General features: G+C 46.2%; 1 protein-coding gene across 2 annotated transcripts in view; it reads right to left on the bottom strand.

Moving 5' to 3' along the window:
• Nucleotides 1–815: 815 nt before the first annotated feature.
• The window catches only part of FCHSD2 (FCH and double SH3 domains 2), a 149,495-nt gene continuing 131,246 nt past the window's right edge, over nt 816–19,064 (bottom strand). For both annotated transcript variants that reach the window (XM_062639140.1, XM_062639141.1), the window contains 8 exons: nt 13,840–14,001; nt 9,407–9,541; nt 8,418–8,501; nt 7,543–7,720; nt 6,614–6,834; nt 5,425–5,554; nt 4,922–5,004; nt 816–3,046 (listed from right to left, as the gene is read on the bottom strand). In XM_062639140.1, the coding sequence (XP_062495124.1) occupies nt 2,963–3,046; nt 4,922–5,004; nt 5,425–5,554; nt 6,614–6,834; nt 7,543–7,720; nt 8,418–8,501; nt 9,407–9,541; nt 13,840–14,001 (1,077 nt within the window). In that variant the 3' untranslated portion in view covers nt 816–2,962. The remainder of the gene's footprint in view (nt 3,047–4,921; nt 5,005–5,424; nt 5,555–6,613; nt 6,835–7,542; nt 7,721–8,417; nt 8,502–9,406; nt 9,542–13,839; nt 14,002–19,064) is intronic.

Here is a 19,064-nt window from a genome sequence, read left to right as displayed (position 1 = left end):
TAGGGTTGGAAAGGACCTTAAGATCATCCAGTTCCAACCCCCCTGCCATTGGAGAAGAAGGTGAGGGGTTTGTTTTCCTTCTGAATTGCTGTTAACAGCGAGAGATACCTGTGCTATAAGGGAAGGAGAATTCACCTGCGTGCCTGGGTTTCTTTAAACGTCCCCATGGAACAAACAGACAGCAACCCTGGCCCAATTAATCTGTAGTGAATTTTATCACAAAGCCCCATCACTTCCATCCAATTCTCGTTTTCCCTTTTGAAAGTCTGGGAAGCAGAGCCATTGGAGAAGAGAAGGCTCCTGAAGGGGAGACCTTAGAGCAGCTCCAGTGCCTGAAGGGGCTGCAGGAAAGCTGGAGAGGGGCTTGGGACAAGGGCCTGTAGGGAAAAAAAAAGGGACCCTAATGCTAAAGGGCTGTGGGCTGCAGCAGGAATTCTCCTCACACAATTAGGCGAATCAAGCCTATTAAAGGACAATCACACTGAAGAGTTATCATCAATCCCTCTCTTTCGTTATGCAATTACCCTAATTGCATCAAGGCAATTGAACAATTCTTTTGCTAAGTGGAGCTTTGTTACAGGCTCTTCATTCAGGGCATCGTTTCAGTCCCTCATATAAATACCACCTGAAAGGGATGGTTAAAGACCACTCTAAGTGGTGCAGAAGGGTTTTTCTGAGCAGAAGATTCACATTTCTACGTAAAAGCATAAAGCACAGAAGCAACAGCCAAGAAAATGTCTGTTTTCATCCCCAAATTCCTGGTTTTCCCCGTGGATTGATGGCCAAACCTTGCGTAACGGCTCCTGCGTCATGGATTTACTTCCACTTTTTTATTATTCAACTTTTTATACATAATAAATACAAACTTTTTACAGCCCATATAAAGAAAGCATCTTGCACCTATGCTTTCAGTGTACTGACGCTGTACACGATGAGACGTCCAATACATGCCCTGTATGAAGAAATCATAGGTAAAAAGGAGGCGTCTTTGTACAACTTCTCTTCCTTTTTTTTTTGTCTGTTTTTCTTTTTTAAATAAAATTAGCAGCTCTTACAGAAAATATCTTAAAATACAACTAAAAGAGACTTTAAATAACGCTTTCTGCTGTTTGGAAAGTCCAGGGATGAAGGACACAAGGAAAAACTGGCCAAAGAAAGCGAAGGTGAACGTTACGATGGCAATAGTTGTTCTTCTGCGTGGTGAAGCTTTCCAAATGGTTTGCAAACAGTTAAATCCTTTTTTTTTTTTTCTCTTTAAAAACTTCTTTTTCTTCTTTAAACTTAAGAATAAGTTTGATAAAACACATAAAAAGACCTCAAACAGATCAACAGGACAAGAGGTGCAAAAGAACGACGCGTATGGGAAAGACTTCATTGGACAGGCACTGATTTCAGCACTGATCCATGACTGGGTTTCTTCAACCAGCTCCGCTCTAGGTTCGAGATCCCACTGGGAAAGGAGGTTGGCAAACAGCCTGGGTTGGGATTGACAAGTATGTGTGAAGTGTATGGTAAAACCCGGTTAGATGGGTTGGTTTTTATTCTGTTTTCTGTAAATGCAGCCTCAAAAAATAGCCCTTGTTAATAAAGTAAAGGTAGAGAATGTACTGGCTTAGGAAAGAAAATGAAGACACAAAAGCAACAGAACCCTTACAACAGCTGAGAAACCCCTACCTTGTGATGATGCCTTTGATCTGATGGAGATTGCTGAAAATCATTGAGTTCATAAAGAAAACCCCTTTTCCTCCAGTTTTCCCCTCTCCTCCGACCATTTCAAGAACAAAAAGGATCCTTTTTCAGAGATCTCAATTGAGAAGTGGTTGGGAAGTTCTTTTACTCTCTATTTCTTGCCTATAAGAGCAATTGGAGACTGTGGTCTTGGCCACCACGGTGGCCTGAAGGCTTCACAGGAGCCAGAGGTTCTCCTGGCTCCCTGGCTTTGGCTAATGAATGGGTGTCCATGTGGGAATATGCTACAGGACCATCCAATGCCAAAACTAACTAATGCATGTAAATACTCTAAATGTAACTCCTAAGATGTCCTGATGCCAAAGATACACTGCTAATGATGGATAATAAAGCACACGGCAATAACTGGGAGAAGAGTGACCCAAATACTTGGGCAACAAGAACCCAAACCAAAACCCCCCCAAAATCTGCTAAGAAAAGAAAAAAAGAAGCTCAATTTCCAGATCTAGACAAAAATCTCACTTAACTTTTCTACCAGTTGGTTTATGCTATGAAACAAGATGTTGCTACTAATTCAGCACCTCCAGATTAGATACTCTATTCCTAAATGTACTGCATAAATATGAATACAAAGGACGTAACAGTTGAACTGTTCATCATTGAAGAGGTGTGCATTAACGTATGGTCTGCATCAGTTTGCCTCATCTAGAAGATTCTTTGCCTGTTTCTTCCTTTCTGCAAGGGGATTGAAGAGGAGCCAGCCTCTATTTATACTTATTTCAGTTCCCTTTCTTTTCGTTCTGCAAATCTGATTAATCCCTAATCAGACAAAGTAAATGCTACTTGAAGAATGGACAATCTTTTAACACATTCCTATGGCAACAGTAATATACTGTACTAATGCACGTGGTCGAAGGACGTTATGACTAAGTTGCATGAAGGAGGCTCTTTCTCTTCAGCCTCCATATAAAAACTGACCATCTTCAGCCAAGAGAGAAACCTGCTCCAAGGCAATCCTCTGCTCGCTGTTTGGCCTGTCTTGCTTTGTGCTAAGAGAGGAAGAATGACTTATATAAATCAAAGCAACAAACTCAAAAGGCACAAAATAGTCATGACTGCGGGAAGGAGTCCACCAGGTCACTGCCACATAAAATCCTCCCTATCTCTTGTTCTAGTCAAAGTCTTCATCATGCAAAGGTGCCTAAAAACTGAGATTCGACCAAATACCACGTTTGGTCTTGATTGTAGCACTACTACTTAACTAGTCCCATCGTTACACCAGGGTGATTTCCACGTCCTCTATCTTCTCTGTGGTCCGGCGGTGATGCTGTGTTGGGGGTGGCGGTGCTGCTCGTACCTGAAACAGCCAGAACCAGCCTGTAACTATCAGAGTATTTCAGAGCTTGTATAGACTAAACCAGCATTTTTAGGCTCGTACCTCCAGATGAAGCAAAGGTGCAGGTTATGTATGAAGATCAACAGAACTACAGCGAGAAACCAGGTGAATTCAGGTCCAGCCATCCCCAGTTAAGCCATCAAGGCTCTCCTCTATAACTTGTCATTACTCTTAGGTGGCTTTCCTCCAGGATAACTAGCACTCCCAGCAGTGAAGTATCCCACTTATTCTGCATGCACCCATGGATAATTCAGTACCTAAACCTGGGATACACTTTGGATCTTACATCAAAGGCTGAAACCTGATGATGCCCTTGCCTGGAACTCACGTGGACTGGGAGCTACAACAATGTCTTGCTGCATCTAAGTGGCTTATTGGTATTTACTCAATCCCTGACCTGAACGATACACACCTGAAATCTGATGCTATATTTACACACTCTGCCACATCAATAAAGTTATTACTGCTCCTGAGAGAGCTTATCTTAAGTGCTAACAGCATTGCATGGCAGGAGTTTTGGCACGTGATTGCAGAATACACTGGAGTGACTTGCTATGGAAAACATAAACTGTGGAGCAATAACATAATAAACTACACAGTATTTTCAAACCAGGCATATTTCAAATGCAAAACTAACAGAAATCCTCCCAGTTAAGGCATGACACTGGAGTAACATCCTGAAAAGACACTAAACTGCAAGAAACTCATGAAATATAAAGCTGTTACATGGGAAAGCTGAATCAGCATCTTTTTGCAAGGGAATATGAAACTTCTCCGTTGAATAGCTAAATGCTAAACGATGCAGCACTACCTCTGCCTTGTGGATAAAGGTAACTCACTGACTAACTGGAATAATGAGAATATAACTTATGAATAGTCCAAAACACTCTTTTTTGTGCAACCGGTGAGGATGCCAGGACAATGCAACTGAATATGATTTGATTTAGGACTTTGAAACCATCCCAACCTTGATTGCAAAGTTAATCCTAGGAGATGGAGTTTGCAAGTCTTAAAGGGATTAAATTCTTCCTTTCCTTTTCTGGCAAAATCTCTCTTTTGAGGCAGCAAAGACAAAACAGAATATATAGATGTTATAATTCAGACTTTTAAACCCAAACCTCTCAAATCAAGGGGTCTGGAAGTAAATTTAACCCTAAATGCAATGGAGTCCACACATTACCACAAACTGCTTGCAAGCAGATGTGTCTGCTGGCACACTGGAGGAGAACTGTACGAATGATAGAATTAAATGGTTCTGGCATTTATTCACCCCCTTTTCTAGCTCTTTTAAGGGGTTATTCTATGTGTCAAGGCCAGAAATAACCTCCCGATGCCTGCAAAGGCACTCTGAGTTTATCACCTCCCACCTATTTTGCTCTCACTATAGATGCAATTTCCCCACAGGTTAGATTTCACAATCTACATGCCTCATGCAGAGACACAGAGGTATCACACCTATAAAGGCAGAGGCGGAAGAGCAGCTTAGGTGAAGGAGAGGGGATGGGTAAGATTCAAGGGCATCTTTAAACACAATGAGGAAGTGTTTAAACAAGTGCAGCTTTGTTTTGTTCTAGTGTTTACTTCATCTCCAAGAGCTCTTGTGTCCTCCAGCTTTTGGGCACAGTTTTGCTATTATCAAAGGGGAGTGAACAGACCTTCCCCTGCAGTCTTCATCTGAGATAACATGCTTTAATACACAGTAATTGCATCCGCAGAACACAGATCATCAGCGCTGCATCACCCCCCTGCTTTGAACGCACGCATCCTGCTTCACCTAAACTTGGCTTTTATACCTTCCTAGCTTCAAGAGAACATCAGGATTAGGTTTTAACTCACAGGTCGCAGTTTTCCATAGGAACTTTCAGGAGGAACTCGTGGAGGCTGTGAGAATCCAGGGGACTCTGAGCTGAAGCTGTTTTCTGAAGGGGGAAGGAAGAACCCATCAAAACCAAGCCCCTCAATATCACTGAATGAACTTCAGGTGGCAAAAAAAGCTTCTTCCCCCACCCCCAAGTATGAAACAGGAACATTCAAACTGAAGCATAGAATCATGGAATGGTTTGGGTTGGAAAGGACCTTAAGACCATCCAGTTCCAACCCCCTGCCATGGGCAGGGACACCTCACACTAAACCATGGCACCCAAGGCTCTGTCCAACCTGGCCTTGAACACTGCCAGGGATGGAGCATTCACAACCTCCCTGGGCAACCCATTCCAGTGCCTCAGCACCCTCACAGGAAAGAACTTCTTCCTTAGATCCAATCTAAACTTCCCCTGTTTCAGTTTGAACCCATCAGCATCTTGCTGAGCCATTTCTTTGGCCATCCCCAAATCTCTTACCGTTAGTTGAGGGTGATCTGGGGAAGTACTGAGAACCTCGTTTATCCGGACTGTGGTAGGGGCTAGTGGGAGGCTGGTCATACAGGGGCAGCGGTGGAAGGGCATGGTTAGGCTTTGGAGTTGGGGATACCTGTGGGAAGAAGAAACAGGGCTTGCAGCAAACCTCACTCACTCCTTAACAGCTTTCATCTACCCCTCGAGGCACAGCCAGTTGTGTGCCGCATCCCTGCACTAGAAGTGACACATCAGTACACAAAAGCTGTCCCCTGGAGGAGAATTACGTGTTCGAAAGTGCTGTCAGGTAGGGTTTTGAGGAGCAAAACCAAGCTACCCAACAGTGATTGCTGTGTGTTAAATCACAGGTTGCCACTGAGCAGCGATCTTCATCCTCTCCCAGGTAATGCAGACGCTGGGAAGGTCAGCTGCAAAGTCACTTGGCCAAGTGTGCCTCTCACACAAAAGCTCCAAGATGATAGTGAGTTTTATCATATGTATCATGTAAAAGTGAAGTTTTCGTGATCTGCCTCAATCAAAGACTAAAAGTACCAGAGAAATTACCTTGTAGGGAACACAAAGATCCAGTTTCTAGCCCAGTTACACAGGAGAATGTGTCTGATTTTTCTAACATTAAGAAAAAAAATAAGAAATGAGGCCGTTTTGGCAAAAAACACTGTAATTCACTATTTGACAGCGCTCTGCCCTTCCAGATTGAGAGGATACAGAACAGATTTCAGTATGAAAACATTAAATGAGGGCTGAGGCAGCCTGTAATTCTTTCTGCCAGCCTGCATTTGATGTCTCAGTCAATGCCATAAATTCATTACAGGAAGTAGACTGGGAATTTCCTCCTTGGCTTCATTTCCTTTCCACCCAACTAATTGCCTTTATCCACAGATCCATTACATTTGCTAAAATACATCAGTTGGGCACTATTAGGTTGGGAAAGAAACTCAAAGTGAAGCACTCAAGGTTTGGGTTTTTCATTTTATCCTGGTTCTGATTTGATTTTTTTTTCCTTAAATTGGTTCTGATTTATTTTGCTTGAATTATTTAGGGGGTTTCGTTCTTAACTTGGTCCCAATTTGGTTTTTTTTTTCCCCTCCCAAAGAAGCAAATCTTTGAGCACTGCAAAACCACCCTAACAAACTCATACCCCCCATTCACCCCAACCCCTCAACTCTTTACATACCTGAATATCTCCAATCCACTGAGTCTCTCCGTTTTCTGAGGCCGTCAGCTCCTCAACTAAGACGGACGGGAACACCCCAGCGCGCCCGTTGAATTCTCCTTCCCAAAAGCCATCATCATCCTGATTTTCCTTGTTCAAGATGCGGATGATGGCTCCTTCCGGAAAGGACAGCTCGTCATCCGTCTGGCCCTCGTAATCGTAAAGTGCTTTCACAAAACACACTGAAGGATGGAAGAGGAAGAATAAAAGCGGAATTGGGAGAGGCATAAAAAAAAACAATACTATAGATACAGCTAAGGTTGGACTTAATGATTTTAAAGGGGTTTTCCAAGCAACATCATTCTATAATTGCTGAATCAAATGATTTTGGCTCCAAGGAGACCTGAGAGCAGCTCCAGTGCCTGAAGGGGCTGCAGGAAAGCTGGAGAGGGGCTTGGGCACAAGGGCCTGTAGCAACAGAACAAGGGGAATGGCTTTAACCTGCCCCAGGGGAGACTGAGCTGAGCTCTTAGGCAGAAGCTCTTCCCTGGGAGGGTGCTGAGGCGCTGGCACAGGGTGCCCAGAGAAGCTGTGGCTGCCCCATCCCTGGCAGTGTTCAAGGCCAGGTTGGACACAGGGGCTTGGAGCAAGCTGCTCCAGTGGAAGGGGTCCCTGCCTGTGGCAGGGGTTGAAGCTGAATGAGCTTTAAGGTCCCTTCAACCCAAACCAGGCTGGGATTCTGGTTTTGGTTTTCCTTAATTTTAGTTAATCTCAACTCTGAGAGACAGATAAATTACGCAGGTTTGATATGAGACTGGTAAATACTGAGAAGAGTTGTACTCAGAAACTGGTCAAATAGGAGACACTCTCATATGCAGCATCCAACCTCAACATGCAGAATCCTTTGAGAACAAGGCTGACATAGACTTTAGTTGTTTACTGGTATTTACCACTGGAGTCTCCATTCAGGGTGCCTGAGACCAAGTCAGCCTCCGTGGAGTTATTTGAGGTGTGTGATCTGTTATCCAGTGCGGCGAGGGACTGCAGCATGCTCAGCAGACTGCTGGACGTTGGGAACTGCAGGTACTTCTCTGGCACATAGCCCACATGACCTGCTTTATTCCGTGCCTGTGAAAAGAGGGGCATAAAAGATTCTCTGGTTTTGCTTATGGCTCTGAAAAGAGTCCAAATGTTTCTCCTGGCCCGAGTTCTGTTTTTAAAAGTAACAGTGAAATTATTGATGGCAGCCCCAGGGAGAAGGACTTGGGCTGTTGGGTGAGGAGAAGCTCCCCACGACCCGGCTTCAGTGTGCGCTTGAGCCCAGAACCCCCCCGTGTGCTGGGCTGCACCCCCAGAGCGTGAGCAGCAGCTCAGGGAGGGGATCCTGCCCCTCTGCTGTGTGAAGGGGAGACCCCCCCTGCAGCCCTGATCCAGCTCTGGGGCAGCAGCACAAGAGGGACGTGGAGCTGTTGGAGCAAGGCCAGAGGAGGCCATGGAGCTGCTGCGAGGGCTGGAGCAGCTCTGCTCTGGAGCCAGGCTGAGAGAGCTGGGCTGGGGCAGCCTGGAGAAGAGAAGGCTCCTGAAGGGGAGACCTGAGAGCAGCTCCAGTGCCTGAAGGGGCTGCAGGAAAGCTGGAGAGGGGCTTGGGACAAGGGCCTGTAGCAACAGAACAAGGGGAATGGCTTTAACCTGCCTGAGGGGAGACTGAGATGAGCTCTTAGGCAGAAGCTCTTCCCTGGGTTGGAACTGAGCCCTAAGGTCCTTTCCAACCCAAACCATTCTGTTATGACTCTACGAAAAGAAAACAATCTCAGAAAAACAATACCTTTACCCAGTCTTCCATATCTCCATCTTCTATCACCTCCAACACCTCATGTTCCTCTATGGTCAATTCATCTGGCTGAGAAGCCTGAAGTGTATTACAGGAAGATTACAAAATCAAAGTGTGCAGGCCAGGCAGTGTAAAGAACATTCTCATCCAGACTTTTATTGAAGCTTATGTGGTTTCAAGAATTGAAAATTCTATGATATAGCATAGTTTAAAACATAGTATAAGTCTTCTTCTATACACTTACTGATGTTCACAAGGCCCTATTTCATTTCGGATAGACAGAAGCACCCTGCATAGCATCAACGTGTCAAACCCTATTTACTTTGGGATCTCTAATTACTCTGTACTCTAGGTCCATGTCTGCCACTGGCTTTGGCTCCACAATGGTGTGATTTACAACTGACCTAGCAGTGCTAGCAGACGTAACCAGCCTGAATGCAGTTTGTCAGCAAAGCCTGCACTCATGAATGGTGGTTTCACTATTACAGGACAAAGAGGGGCTTTGTCACGCAGCCTGACACTGAGAAGGCATCTCTACTACAGCCCCACCGGCTCAGCAAGAGGAATTACAACAGGTTGTAACAGCACACACACATCTGCTGGCCCTGAAGCCAGGCAGGGACATCTCTGCAAGCTGCAAATAGGGAACAGACGTCAGGACTGTGCTGAAGTGTAGTTTAAATGTGTTTCACGATGGCATGGAATTTACTGCTGCAGATAGTCACAACTAGGTGCTACATATATTTAATTACTGAGCCAAACGCTGACACCAGATGGGGCTTGGAGCAAGCCGCTCCAGTGGAAGGTGTCCCTGCCTATGGCAGGGGGTTGGAACTGGATGAGCTTTAAGGTCCTTTCAACCCAAAGCAGTCTATTACTCTGTGGTGATTCTATTCAAGTGCCATAAGCACCGTTACATCTATTATGTTTGCTGCATAATTCAGTTTTCTGATCAAATCGACACAAAAAGATAACTCACAAACCTTGTATGAATAAACAACTTTGCAGGTGAGAGGGTAATTCCTTAGAGTACCAGAAGGACTAGAACTACTGTCATCAAACACATCCATGCTGTCTTCAAACTCTTCACCTTCTTCCTTCTCTGCATCAGCATTTCCCTGTTCAAACAAATGAAATTGGGCATCAGACCCTCAAATGAAAAGGGAATAACAATGGAAATGAATTGATCATTATCCTTCAACGTGTTTTTTTACTATTTATGATCATTCAAACTGGACAAAGCCCCCAATAACTAAATAATATCCAACATGATTCCCAAATAATGTGAGGAAGGTCATCAAACAAAGCAAATGCAGGGAAAGAAAAGAGTAAGAGCTGTCACCAAACTACATCTTTGCCTAACTCAGATGCATTTCCTCATTCAAGCACTGTGGATTTAAGAACCAGAGAAGACTTTGGAAGCTCTAACCGCACTGATGGGCAGTTATTTATTCCCTATAAGCTATAAAGAGGGACTCGTGTCCTTTGGAGATGCAATTTGAGAGGCACAGCAAAGAGTTGAATGAGAAAAGGAGTCACTGACTGAGAGTTTCTGCTGCTAAGGCTGAATGCACTTGTGAGGAGGAGTCTGAAGTGAAGCCTCAATGGAAATACTTGAAGTCACAAAAATAAGAGCTGAAGAATTGAAAAATCAGCTTCTCACTGGTGTGTTCTGCACAATGGGCTTGGTGCAAGAAACAACAATCCTTAGAGAAAGAATGATTAAAAACTAGGGGTAAAAGCTGAAACAGAACCTCAAGTCGAGACACTGGAAACATCCAAGTTTCCATAAGGGCAGCTGGGGCAGCAGTGCCATGAGCTGTGCTCTGGCCTCCTGCCTGGATGACATCCTGAATAAACACTTTCTCTCATGTGAAAGCAGGCCAGTCCTTCCAACCAAAGGCAATGCTGTGGGGTATTTGTGTTTGCCATCTTCCCTCTATGTATTCCTTTAAATTTGGGAGTGCATTTGGTTTTCCTCACGGAGGGCTCATAAATCAGCACAAAGTTAGGCTGAGACTAAAGGCAGCCTCCCTAAGCCAGGTGATGCTGTACCTCTGCTCTGCAGCATCTTTGCTCTTCTAGACCTGGGGTGGAAGAGCACAAAACTTCATCATTTCCCAACTCAGATGAATTTGTAGTGTTGCAGTTTTTAGGCTAAAATCTGGCAATTCAGATGATTATTTCCCCCTCACATTCTCAATGAGGCCTTTAGTGACACGGTTTAGTGATGGGCTTGGCAATGCTGGGTAAAGGCTGGACCTGAAGTTCTTTTCCAACCTATCTGATTCTATGATTCAAGCTTGATTTGTTGCTGCTTGAATGTGTTGATGGATGTTGCTGTAACAGCAAATCACTGCCCTGCCTCGTGCTTTGATGTATTCCCAACCAAGCAGAAACTATGGCAAATGTAAGGTTTCCCTCTCTGGTTTCTAACTGCCTTTTGCTGTGCATGGTCTATGTCCCAGCAGCAGGAGCTGATCCAGCTGACAGCCACAAGAAACATCATGGAAATGAGTGTATCATGTCTAGAAAGAGTCCTTCAGAAAACATCTGTTCCTGGTTTCCTAACACGAGGCAGAAAATGACAGTTTCATTTTCAGTGTGGGGGCTGCTCAACCTCCTTGAATGGATTTGTTTGCAAAGAGGGAAAACAGCAGCAATGAGACAGAAAATGAAGCAGCTTGTTTCCTAAAACTCATCTTTCAACACATTAGTGATGAGAGACAGCATAGGCAAAGAATAAGTACATGAGACAATTACACTGAAGGTATGAGACAGCACAGACAAGAAGAAATGCAGGTAGAAAGTGATGACATAGTTTGATTATACACATGAAAAAAGGTACGAAAATAGATATAAGATCAAGATCACTATATATATATATATGGACTTAAAGGTCTTTTCTAGCCTCCATGATTCTATGATCCTATAATTGCTGCTGAGTCAAATGATTTTAGCTCCAGGGAGACCTTAGAGCAGCTCCAGTACCTAAAGGGGCTGCAGGAAAGCTGGAGAGGGGCTTTGGACAAGGGCCTGTAGGGCCAGGCCAAGGGGAATGGCTTGAACCTGCCCGAGGGGAGACTGAGCTGAGCTCTTAGGCAGAAGCTCTTCCCTGGGAGGGTGCTGAGGCGCTGGCACAGGGTGCCCAGAGAAGCTGTGGCTGCCCCATCCCTGGCAGTGTTCAAGGCCAGGTTGGACACAGGGGCTTGGAGCAAGATGCTCCAGTGGAAGGGGTCCCTGCCCGTGGCAAGAGGCTTGGAACTGGATGAGCTTTAAGGTCCTTTCAACCCAAACCAGGCTGTGGATCCATAATTCTATCACAAAATCAGCCCACTGGAGAGGCAATGGGATATTAACTCCTTCAGCTCATTATATTACTGTAGTAATGTAGGCATTGACCTTCCTTTCTCCTTTTTCACTCTTTACAAGGAAACACATGGAGAGCTTTGCTGAACAGACTCCCTGGATCAAAGAGCAAAGCTGGGTACCACGTACAGGAGGTGGGTACCTGGTTTCTGAGCAGTGAACACTGATCCCTCTTCAAAGCTGAAGAGAAACTGCTGCTTGTGACACGCTGCAGTAATTCCTCTAATAATTGCAAGCAGCGTAATTTTGGCCTTTGGCCTTCTAAGAATTCCATCTCCTGCTGTCCTCAGCTGGCTGCCAAGGTCAACAGCATCCTTGTTTTCACACAGGAGCGTATGTAAGTGTAAAAGGGGAAAATAAGGCTCAGAGTTTAGCCTCCCACTCTGTGGCATCTGCTGGCTCACCAGGGACTAGCGCAGGGCTTGGCTCCAGGGCTGGCTCTTGGCGTGTGTGATGAGACAGAGAACAAGGCATTGGGCACATTCCAGCGTGCATGAGGGCAAGTAAAGGAGGTGGAGTACAAGAAGAAAGGGAAAAAAGGCACTGTTAAACACAGCTATGTAACATCTCCTCATGTAGAAAGGATCTGAAAGGAATCTCAGTACAAGAACTCCTCTGGGATTTGGGAAGACTGGAGCATGGATCTGCATACTACAGCTTTAATCTCTAATTATACCACTCACCATGGGAATAAAGCAGAGACAGACTACACTGAGGAGTGCCTACACCAACCTTTCCTGCATATCACTGTCACTGTGTCTGAGTTCTGTATAAGGTCCCTGGAGAGACATCCCAACAGCCTGAAGGCAACAAAGTGAGGATACGGGAAGCATGTGCTCAGACTCCATTCAGCGCTCACTTCTTTGAACTAAAGCTGACATAGATGATAACACCTCTACATCCCAAACCCCCTTTTCCCTCTATGGCTTTGCCACCATTATCGAGAGGACACTAAAGAAGCACAAAGAAACACAGGAATGAGCAGGAATTTTGTGTGTAGATTCCACATTCTTGCTGAAAGGGAGATGTTGTTTCTTTTAGGTGGTCAGCAAAAGGAAGCAAATCATCTGCAGTGCAAAGAAAAACCACATCCCTGCTCCCCCTGCAAGTTCTGCTCTTCAGAACATACATTCTGGGTGTCCAAAGATGAAGATTAATCTGAAGGGGAGATAAAGTATGAATGAAGTCATTTTTAACCCAGTATGAAGGCTATAGTTAGGGAAGTATCTAGATGAAAACCAAGACTTTGAAAAAGCCTCTGAATTTTGTTAAATATTAAAAGCATGAAAATCAGAAAAGTTAAGATTTATTTGAGGCAAATTGACCTTCAGGAATTTTATTTTGCTTGGTTATTGGTGAAGAGCAACACATGGGTTTGGTTCTAGTGCCAAAGGTGACAGCTCAGCATTGCCAGGCATGGAAGGGATGAAAGAAAATAAACACATTGTGAGGTCTTATAGCAGTTTCTCTTCTCCTTGTTGGTACTGGCAGCTCCAGAGGAGGCCATGGAGCTGCTCGAGGGCTGGAGCAGCTCTGCTCTGGAGCCAGGCTGAGAGAGCTGGGCTGGGTCAGCCTGGAGAAGAGAAGGCTCCTGAAGGGGAGACCTGAGAGCAGCTCCAGTGCCTGAAGGGGCTGCAGGAAAGCTGCAGAGGGGCTTGGGACAAGGGCCTGTAGGGCCAGGCCAAGGGGAATGGCTTTAACCTGCCCGAGGGGAGACTGAGCTGAGCTCTGGGGCAGAAGCTCTTCCCTGTGAGGGTGCTGAGGCACTGGCACAGGGTGCCCAGAGAAGCTGTGGCTGCCCCATCCCTGGCAGTGTTCAAGGCCAGGTTGGACACAGGGGCTTGGAGCAAGCTGCTCCAGTGGAAGGGGTCCCTGCCTGTGGCAGGGGTTGGAGCTGGAGGAGCTTTAAGCTCCCTTCCAACCCAAACCCTTCCCCAATTCAATGATTTATGATGAATTCTGGTTTATATTCAATATTAAGTTAGGAATTGCTACTAGGAAAGAGCCACATGGAACCAAGGTGAGGTTGAGACGACGGAGGCCCTACCAGGTGTGAAGAGCCGTTGTTGGTCACCGAGGGCAGGCTGGCCCAGCGCTCGTTTTCCAGTTCCTCCATCACTTGGTTCATGGCGCTCTTGAGCCACGTATCCACGGACACCCCGATCTGCTTGAGCAGGTCCAGACGAGCCTCTGCTTTCAGCTTTATTATCTGAGGAAACACAGACAGCAGTCAGAGCTCTGTCAAGATCCCAACGTGTTATTGCCTGATCCCCACATCACTCCTGCGGCTCCGAAAGCTGCTCCATGCAGAGTAAAGTCTGGTTCTTCATTTCCTTGCCTGCAGGAACGTGGAGTGAGCCAAGAGGCAGGGGATCTTGCTCTAGAGATGTAAAACCACAGGCACAGCCAATTTCACCAGTGGGAACTGGATGATCCTAAGGTCCCTTCCAACCCAAATCATTCTACGATCCCATCTGTTAGTTCAGGCTAAGTTTCTACTCCTATGTTCTAGTGGTTGGTGAAGTGCAGACCATTTCCAAAGGGCAAGAAAGCAGACCAAGCCCCAGCATTTCACAGTGCTTTTAAAATCAGGGATACTCCTGGGCTTCAGACCCTGGATGCTCTTTCAGCTGGTGACTAAACTGGCTATCACAGAATCATAGAACAATTTGGGTTGGAAAGGACCTTAAGATCACCCAGTTCCAACCCCCCTGCCATGGGCTATGATACACAAGGCAAGCCAATGTGATACATAGAACCCCAAAATGTGGCTCTTTTCCACCAGCACTTCCCAGAGATGACAGGAAGCTCATTTGTTATGGAAACAGAGTATTATAACAACTCTAGAATGAAGTCTCCCACTGCAATGAACAGCTCCATGAGTTTTGTCTTTGGAACGGAATGAAAATGCAGGTTTGCCAACAGCTGGGTGCACTTCAGCATCCTGGCATACTTCTGTGCTGCTGGAGCCAAGGCTTTCCCTAACTTGTGAGAAACCACCACCCTGATCCACATTATTAACAACCTAAGGAGGAGGAAGGGCAAGGGTAGCATGAAGAAATCCAGGACTTCAAGAGAAGCAAAGGAGAATTCCAAAGAGCAAGTAAAGAAGTGGGGGGCAAACCTAGGAATAAAATGGAGGTTATTTATGACCATTGTCATCATGATCATCATCATCATCCTGTTCCTCCCTCTCTTGCACTTGCTTACCAGAGGAACAAAAACCAAGTGATTTTGTCCTTCAGTGAGTCACTGGTGGAGGCAACCACAGGAACCCACTGAACCACCCTTGAGCCTTCCCTGCACTTCCTTTCAGTGTTCTTCCTTCTGAGCATGTTACTGAGCAAGCAGGAAAGTTTCATGTCCTTCCTCACCCTTCCAGCCTCTTCCACAGGGATCAGAAGCACTTTACTACAGCATTGCTACCTGCAGTGACCCATCAAGTTAACAGCAGCTTGAAACCAAGCAAACTCAGCAAAGATAGATGGGTCTAAGCAGAAATTAGAGGGGAAGTGCTTTTCCTGTAGTGCCTGAAGCACAGTAGACTATGTAGGGTATGTGTACAGTGGGTTTGATGGATGGACCACTCGTGGATAAGGAACTGAATTGGCTGGATGGTTGCACTCAAAGAGTTGTGGTCAACGGCTCGATGTCCAAGTGGAGACCAGTGATGAGTGGTGTCCTCAGGGGTTGGTGTTGGGACTGATCCTGTTCAACATCTTTGTTGGTGCCATGGACAGTGGGATCCAGCACCCTCAGCAGGTTTGCTGATGGCACCGAGCTCTGTGGTGCAGTGACACTGGAGGGAAGGGATGGGATCCAGAGGGACCTGGCCAGGCTGGAGAGGTGGGACCGTGTGGATCTCATGGAGCTCAACCAGGCCAAGGGCAAGGTCCTGCCCATGGGTTGGGGCAATCCCAGCACAAACCCAGGCTGGGGGAGACTGGATGGAGCAGCCTGAGGAGAAGGACTTGGGGTGCTGGGTGAGGAGAAGCTCCCCATGACCCAGCTTCAGTGTGCGCTTGAGCCCAGAACCCCCCCCGTGTGCTGGGCTGCACCCCCAGAGCGTGAGCAGCAGCTCAGGGAGGGGATCCTGCCCCTCTGCTGTGTGAAGGGGAGACCCCCCCTGCAGTCATGATCCAGCTCTGGGGCAGCAGCACAAGAGGGACATGGAGCTGTTGGAACGCAACCATCCCATGACTACAAACTAAAACACCAACTGGTGTTACATGGATTTTTCTCCCTCTCAACTCACATCCTTACTCTATACAGAAGTTTGTCTGAGGTGAACTGATAGAATCATAGAATAGTTAGGGTTGAAAAGGACCTTAAGATCATCCAGGTCCAACCCCCCTGCCATGGGCAGGGACACCTCACACTAAACCATGGCACCCAAGGCTCTGTCCAACCTGGCCTTGAACACTGCCAGGGATGGAGCATTCACAACCTCCCTGGGCAACCCATTCCAGTGCCTCAGCACCCTCACAGTAAAGAATTTCCTCCTTCTATCCAATCTAACCTCCCCCCCTTTCAGTTTGAACCCATCACTCCTTGTCCTGTCACTACAGTCCCTAATGAAGAGTCCCTCCCCAGTGGTGGTTTTCTTGTTCTCAACATGCTCCTGCATTTCAATATCATGTTTATATTAAGAAGATAAGTCAGAAAAGAAACGACTATAATGTTCATTCAGGCAAACCCTGAAACACGGATCTGTTTTCATCTGAAAGCTATCTGCAAGGATGTCTTTAAACCTGTTTCAAACAACAGAACTACTTTTGAGAGGCGTTACTTTTAATTCCCTTTAGAAGACAGGTGATTCTTTAAAGCAGGAAGGTTTTAGAGTGGAATTTGTCACTTAAAAGGTATCTCCCTACGGGCACTGGTGCATGCACACACTCCCCCACATAATTAGGTACAGAGACTGAAGGAATGGATGAGCTTGGGAAGTATTTCCCATGGGAAAAGCCAAAGCTACTTAGCCAAGTGAAGTTCCCACTTCTCCTTACAAGTGGTCTTCAGGTGAATGATTAACGTGTGCTGTGAACACTGTTCACAGAGCTGAGGAAAGGAGGAAAAGAAGTAAGATACAGTTATCTGCATTGCAGTACTGCAGCCAAGATTCACAAAACACTGCTTCAGAATGAATACAAAGGCCAAAGATGGAGCCACGCATGAGGATTCCCATCTGAAAGGCAGATCCTTCCAACTCAGCTGCAGCACCGAGTGGACACATCATCCTTTCCTTGTGCTTGTTTTCTGAGACTCGCATAGATGGACTTCATGCAGCTCAACACAAGTCATTTGTTTTACCTTGTCAATGAGAAACATTACTAAGCTGAGCTGCCTCCATGTATACATCTGCTTGTGGAGTAAGGTGCTGTCTCCTAATTCATCTTTATGTTCTGACATTACTGGAGCAAGTCCAGAGGAGGCCACGAGGATGAGCAGGGGCTGGAGCAGCTCCTGTACGGAGCCAGGCTGAGAACATTGGGGCTGTTGAGCCTGGAGAAGAGAAGCTGCGTGGAGACCTCAGAGCAGCTTCCAGTGTGTGAAGGGGGCTGCAAGGATGCTGGGGAGGGACTCTTCATCAGGGACTGGAGTGATAGGACAAGGGGTGATGGGTTCAGACTGAAACAGGGGAAGTTCAGGTTGGAGATAAGGAAGAAGCTCTTCCCTGTGAGGGTGTGGAAGCCCTGGCACAGGGTGCCATGGTTTAGTGTGAGGTGTCCCTGCCCATGGCAGGGGGTTGGAACTGGATGAGCTTTAAGGTCCTTTCCAACCCAAACTATTCCATGATACTACAAGACCTTTCCATGTGCCTTCCCCAGGCCAGGGTCAGCCTCGTTGTTTCCCTGTCTTACCTCATTATGCAATTCCCAATTAGCCTAAGTTACACAACAGCACCAAACATCAGCCCAGGCATGCCAGAAACATTTGTGCTTCGTGTTAGTACCCTGTTGCAAAGCGTGTTGTTTGTACTAAGTTGTTAACTAGAATAAACAAGCTGCTCCAGGATCCTTGACTGGACTTGCTAAGGAGTTTTCAATCCAAGGTACCAAGCCAATCCAAGGAATTACCCCCCTCTATTTACACATAGTAGCCTTCATACTTAACAAATGTTTGTTCCAAACCACAATTGTTTTGAGTTTCATTCCACTGCACACAAGCCATAAAACTCCTTAACAGTGATAGGTCAGGCCTGCACTTGAAAGATGTAAAACACTATTAACAAGCACACATATATACTGTAACCTAAATCATACTGCTGGTAGACCAGGATTAACAGCTTCCTACCTACAAGAATGCAAGAAACCCCAACCAGACAGTAGCATAACTTTATTCTCACACAGGAACAGCTACCTATGGATTTAATCCACTCTATTCGGTGCTGTCAGGCCATCACTGGAATACTGTGCTCAGGTTTGGTCCTGCTGTACAAGAAAGCTGTGGCTGGGCTGGAGAGGGGCCAGAGAAGGGCCTCAAAGATGCTCCAAGGGCTGGGCAGCAGTGAGGAAAGGCTGAGAGAGCTGGGACTGCTCAGCTGGAGAAGAGAAGGCGCAGGGAGACCTGATCCGTGTGCCAGGAGGTAAAGGGGGGCTGCAGGGAAGATGGAGGCTCCCTTTGGACAAGGAGTCCCATGGGAAAGCTGAGGGGTGATGGGCACAAGTTACTGCTGGGAGATTCCCACTGGACATAAGAGGAAAATGCCTCCCAATGAGAGCAAGCAGCCATTGGAATAATGTCCCCAGGGAAGTGGTGACTCCCCAGTGTTGGACACTGTTAAGATGGGGCTGCACAGGGTGCTGGGCATCCAGTCTGGGTCATGCTGTGCCTGGAAAGGTTGGAGCAGATGACCCTTGATGTCCCTTCAACCTGGGATTCCATGATTCTATGATTAAAACTACAAGCCCTTCATTCAACTATCACTGTGTCTAAGTTGTGACTTCATCAAGAGGGACCCACCATGCACAAGAATGCCAAGTCTGGCTTGCCAGTCTATGGATTTCTGAAGTCTATGGATTTCTGAAGCCAGGAAGTCATGCATTGAGATGGGAAGAGACACGGTGTACTCTGGGCCACACCACAGCTTTCATTACAATGTAAAACCACACACCGCTGCAAGACCCTTAGGAAAGGATGCACAAGCTCTCAAAGCCTTGTTCCCTCATAATACATTGCAAATAAAAACTAAATAAGGCTTTAATCTTTGATTTCTCCCTCTCAACCAAACGGATTCCAGCAGCCCCACGTGCCACGCTTCCTGACGGAGTG

Source organism: Pezoporus occidentalis, unplaced genomic scaffold (genome assembly GCF_034315485.1).
Source record: "Pezoporus occidentalis ecotype Australia unplaced genomic scaffold, CSIRO_AGI_Poc_V1 ctg6, whole genome shotgun sequence".
NCBI lineage: Eukaryota > Metazoa > Chordata > Aves > Psittaciformes > Psittacidae > Pezoporus > Pezoporus occidentalis.
This window is presented reverse-complemented; position numbering and strand designations above follow the sequence as displayed.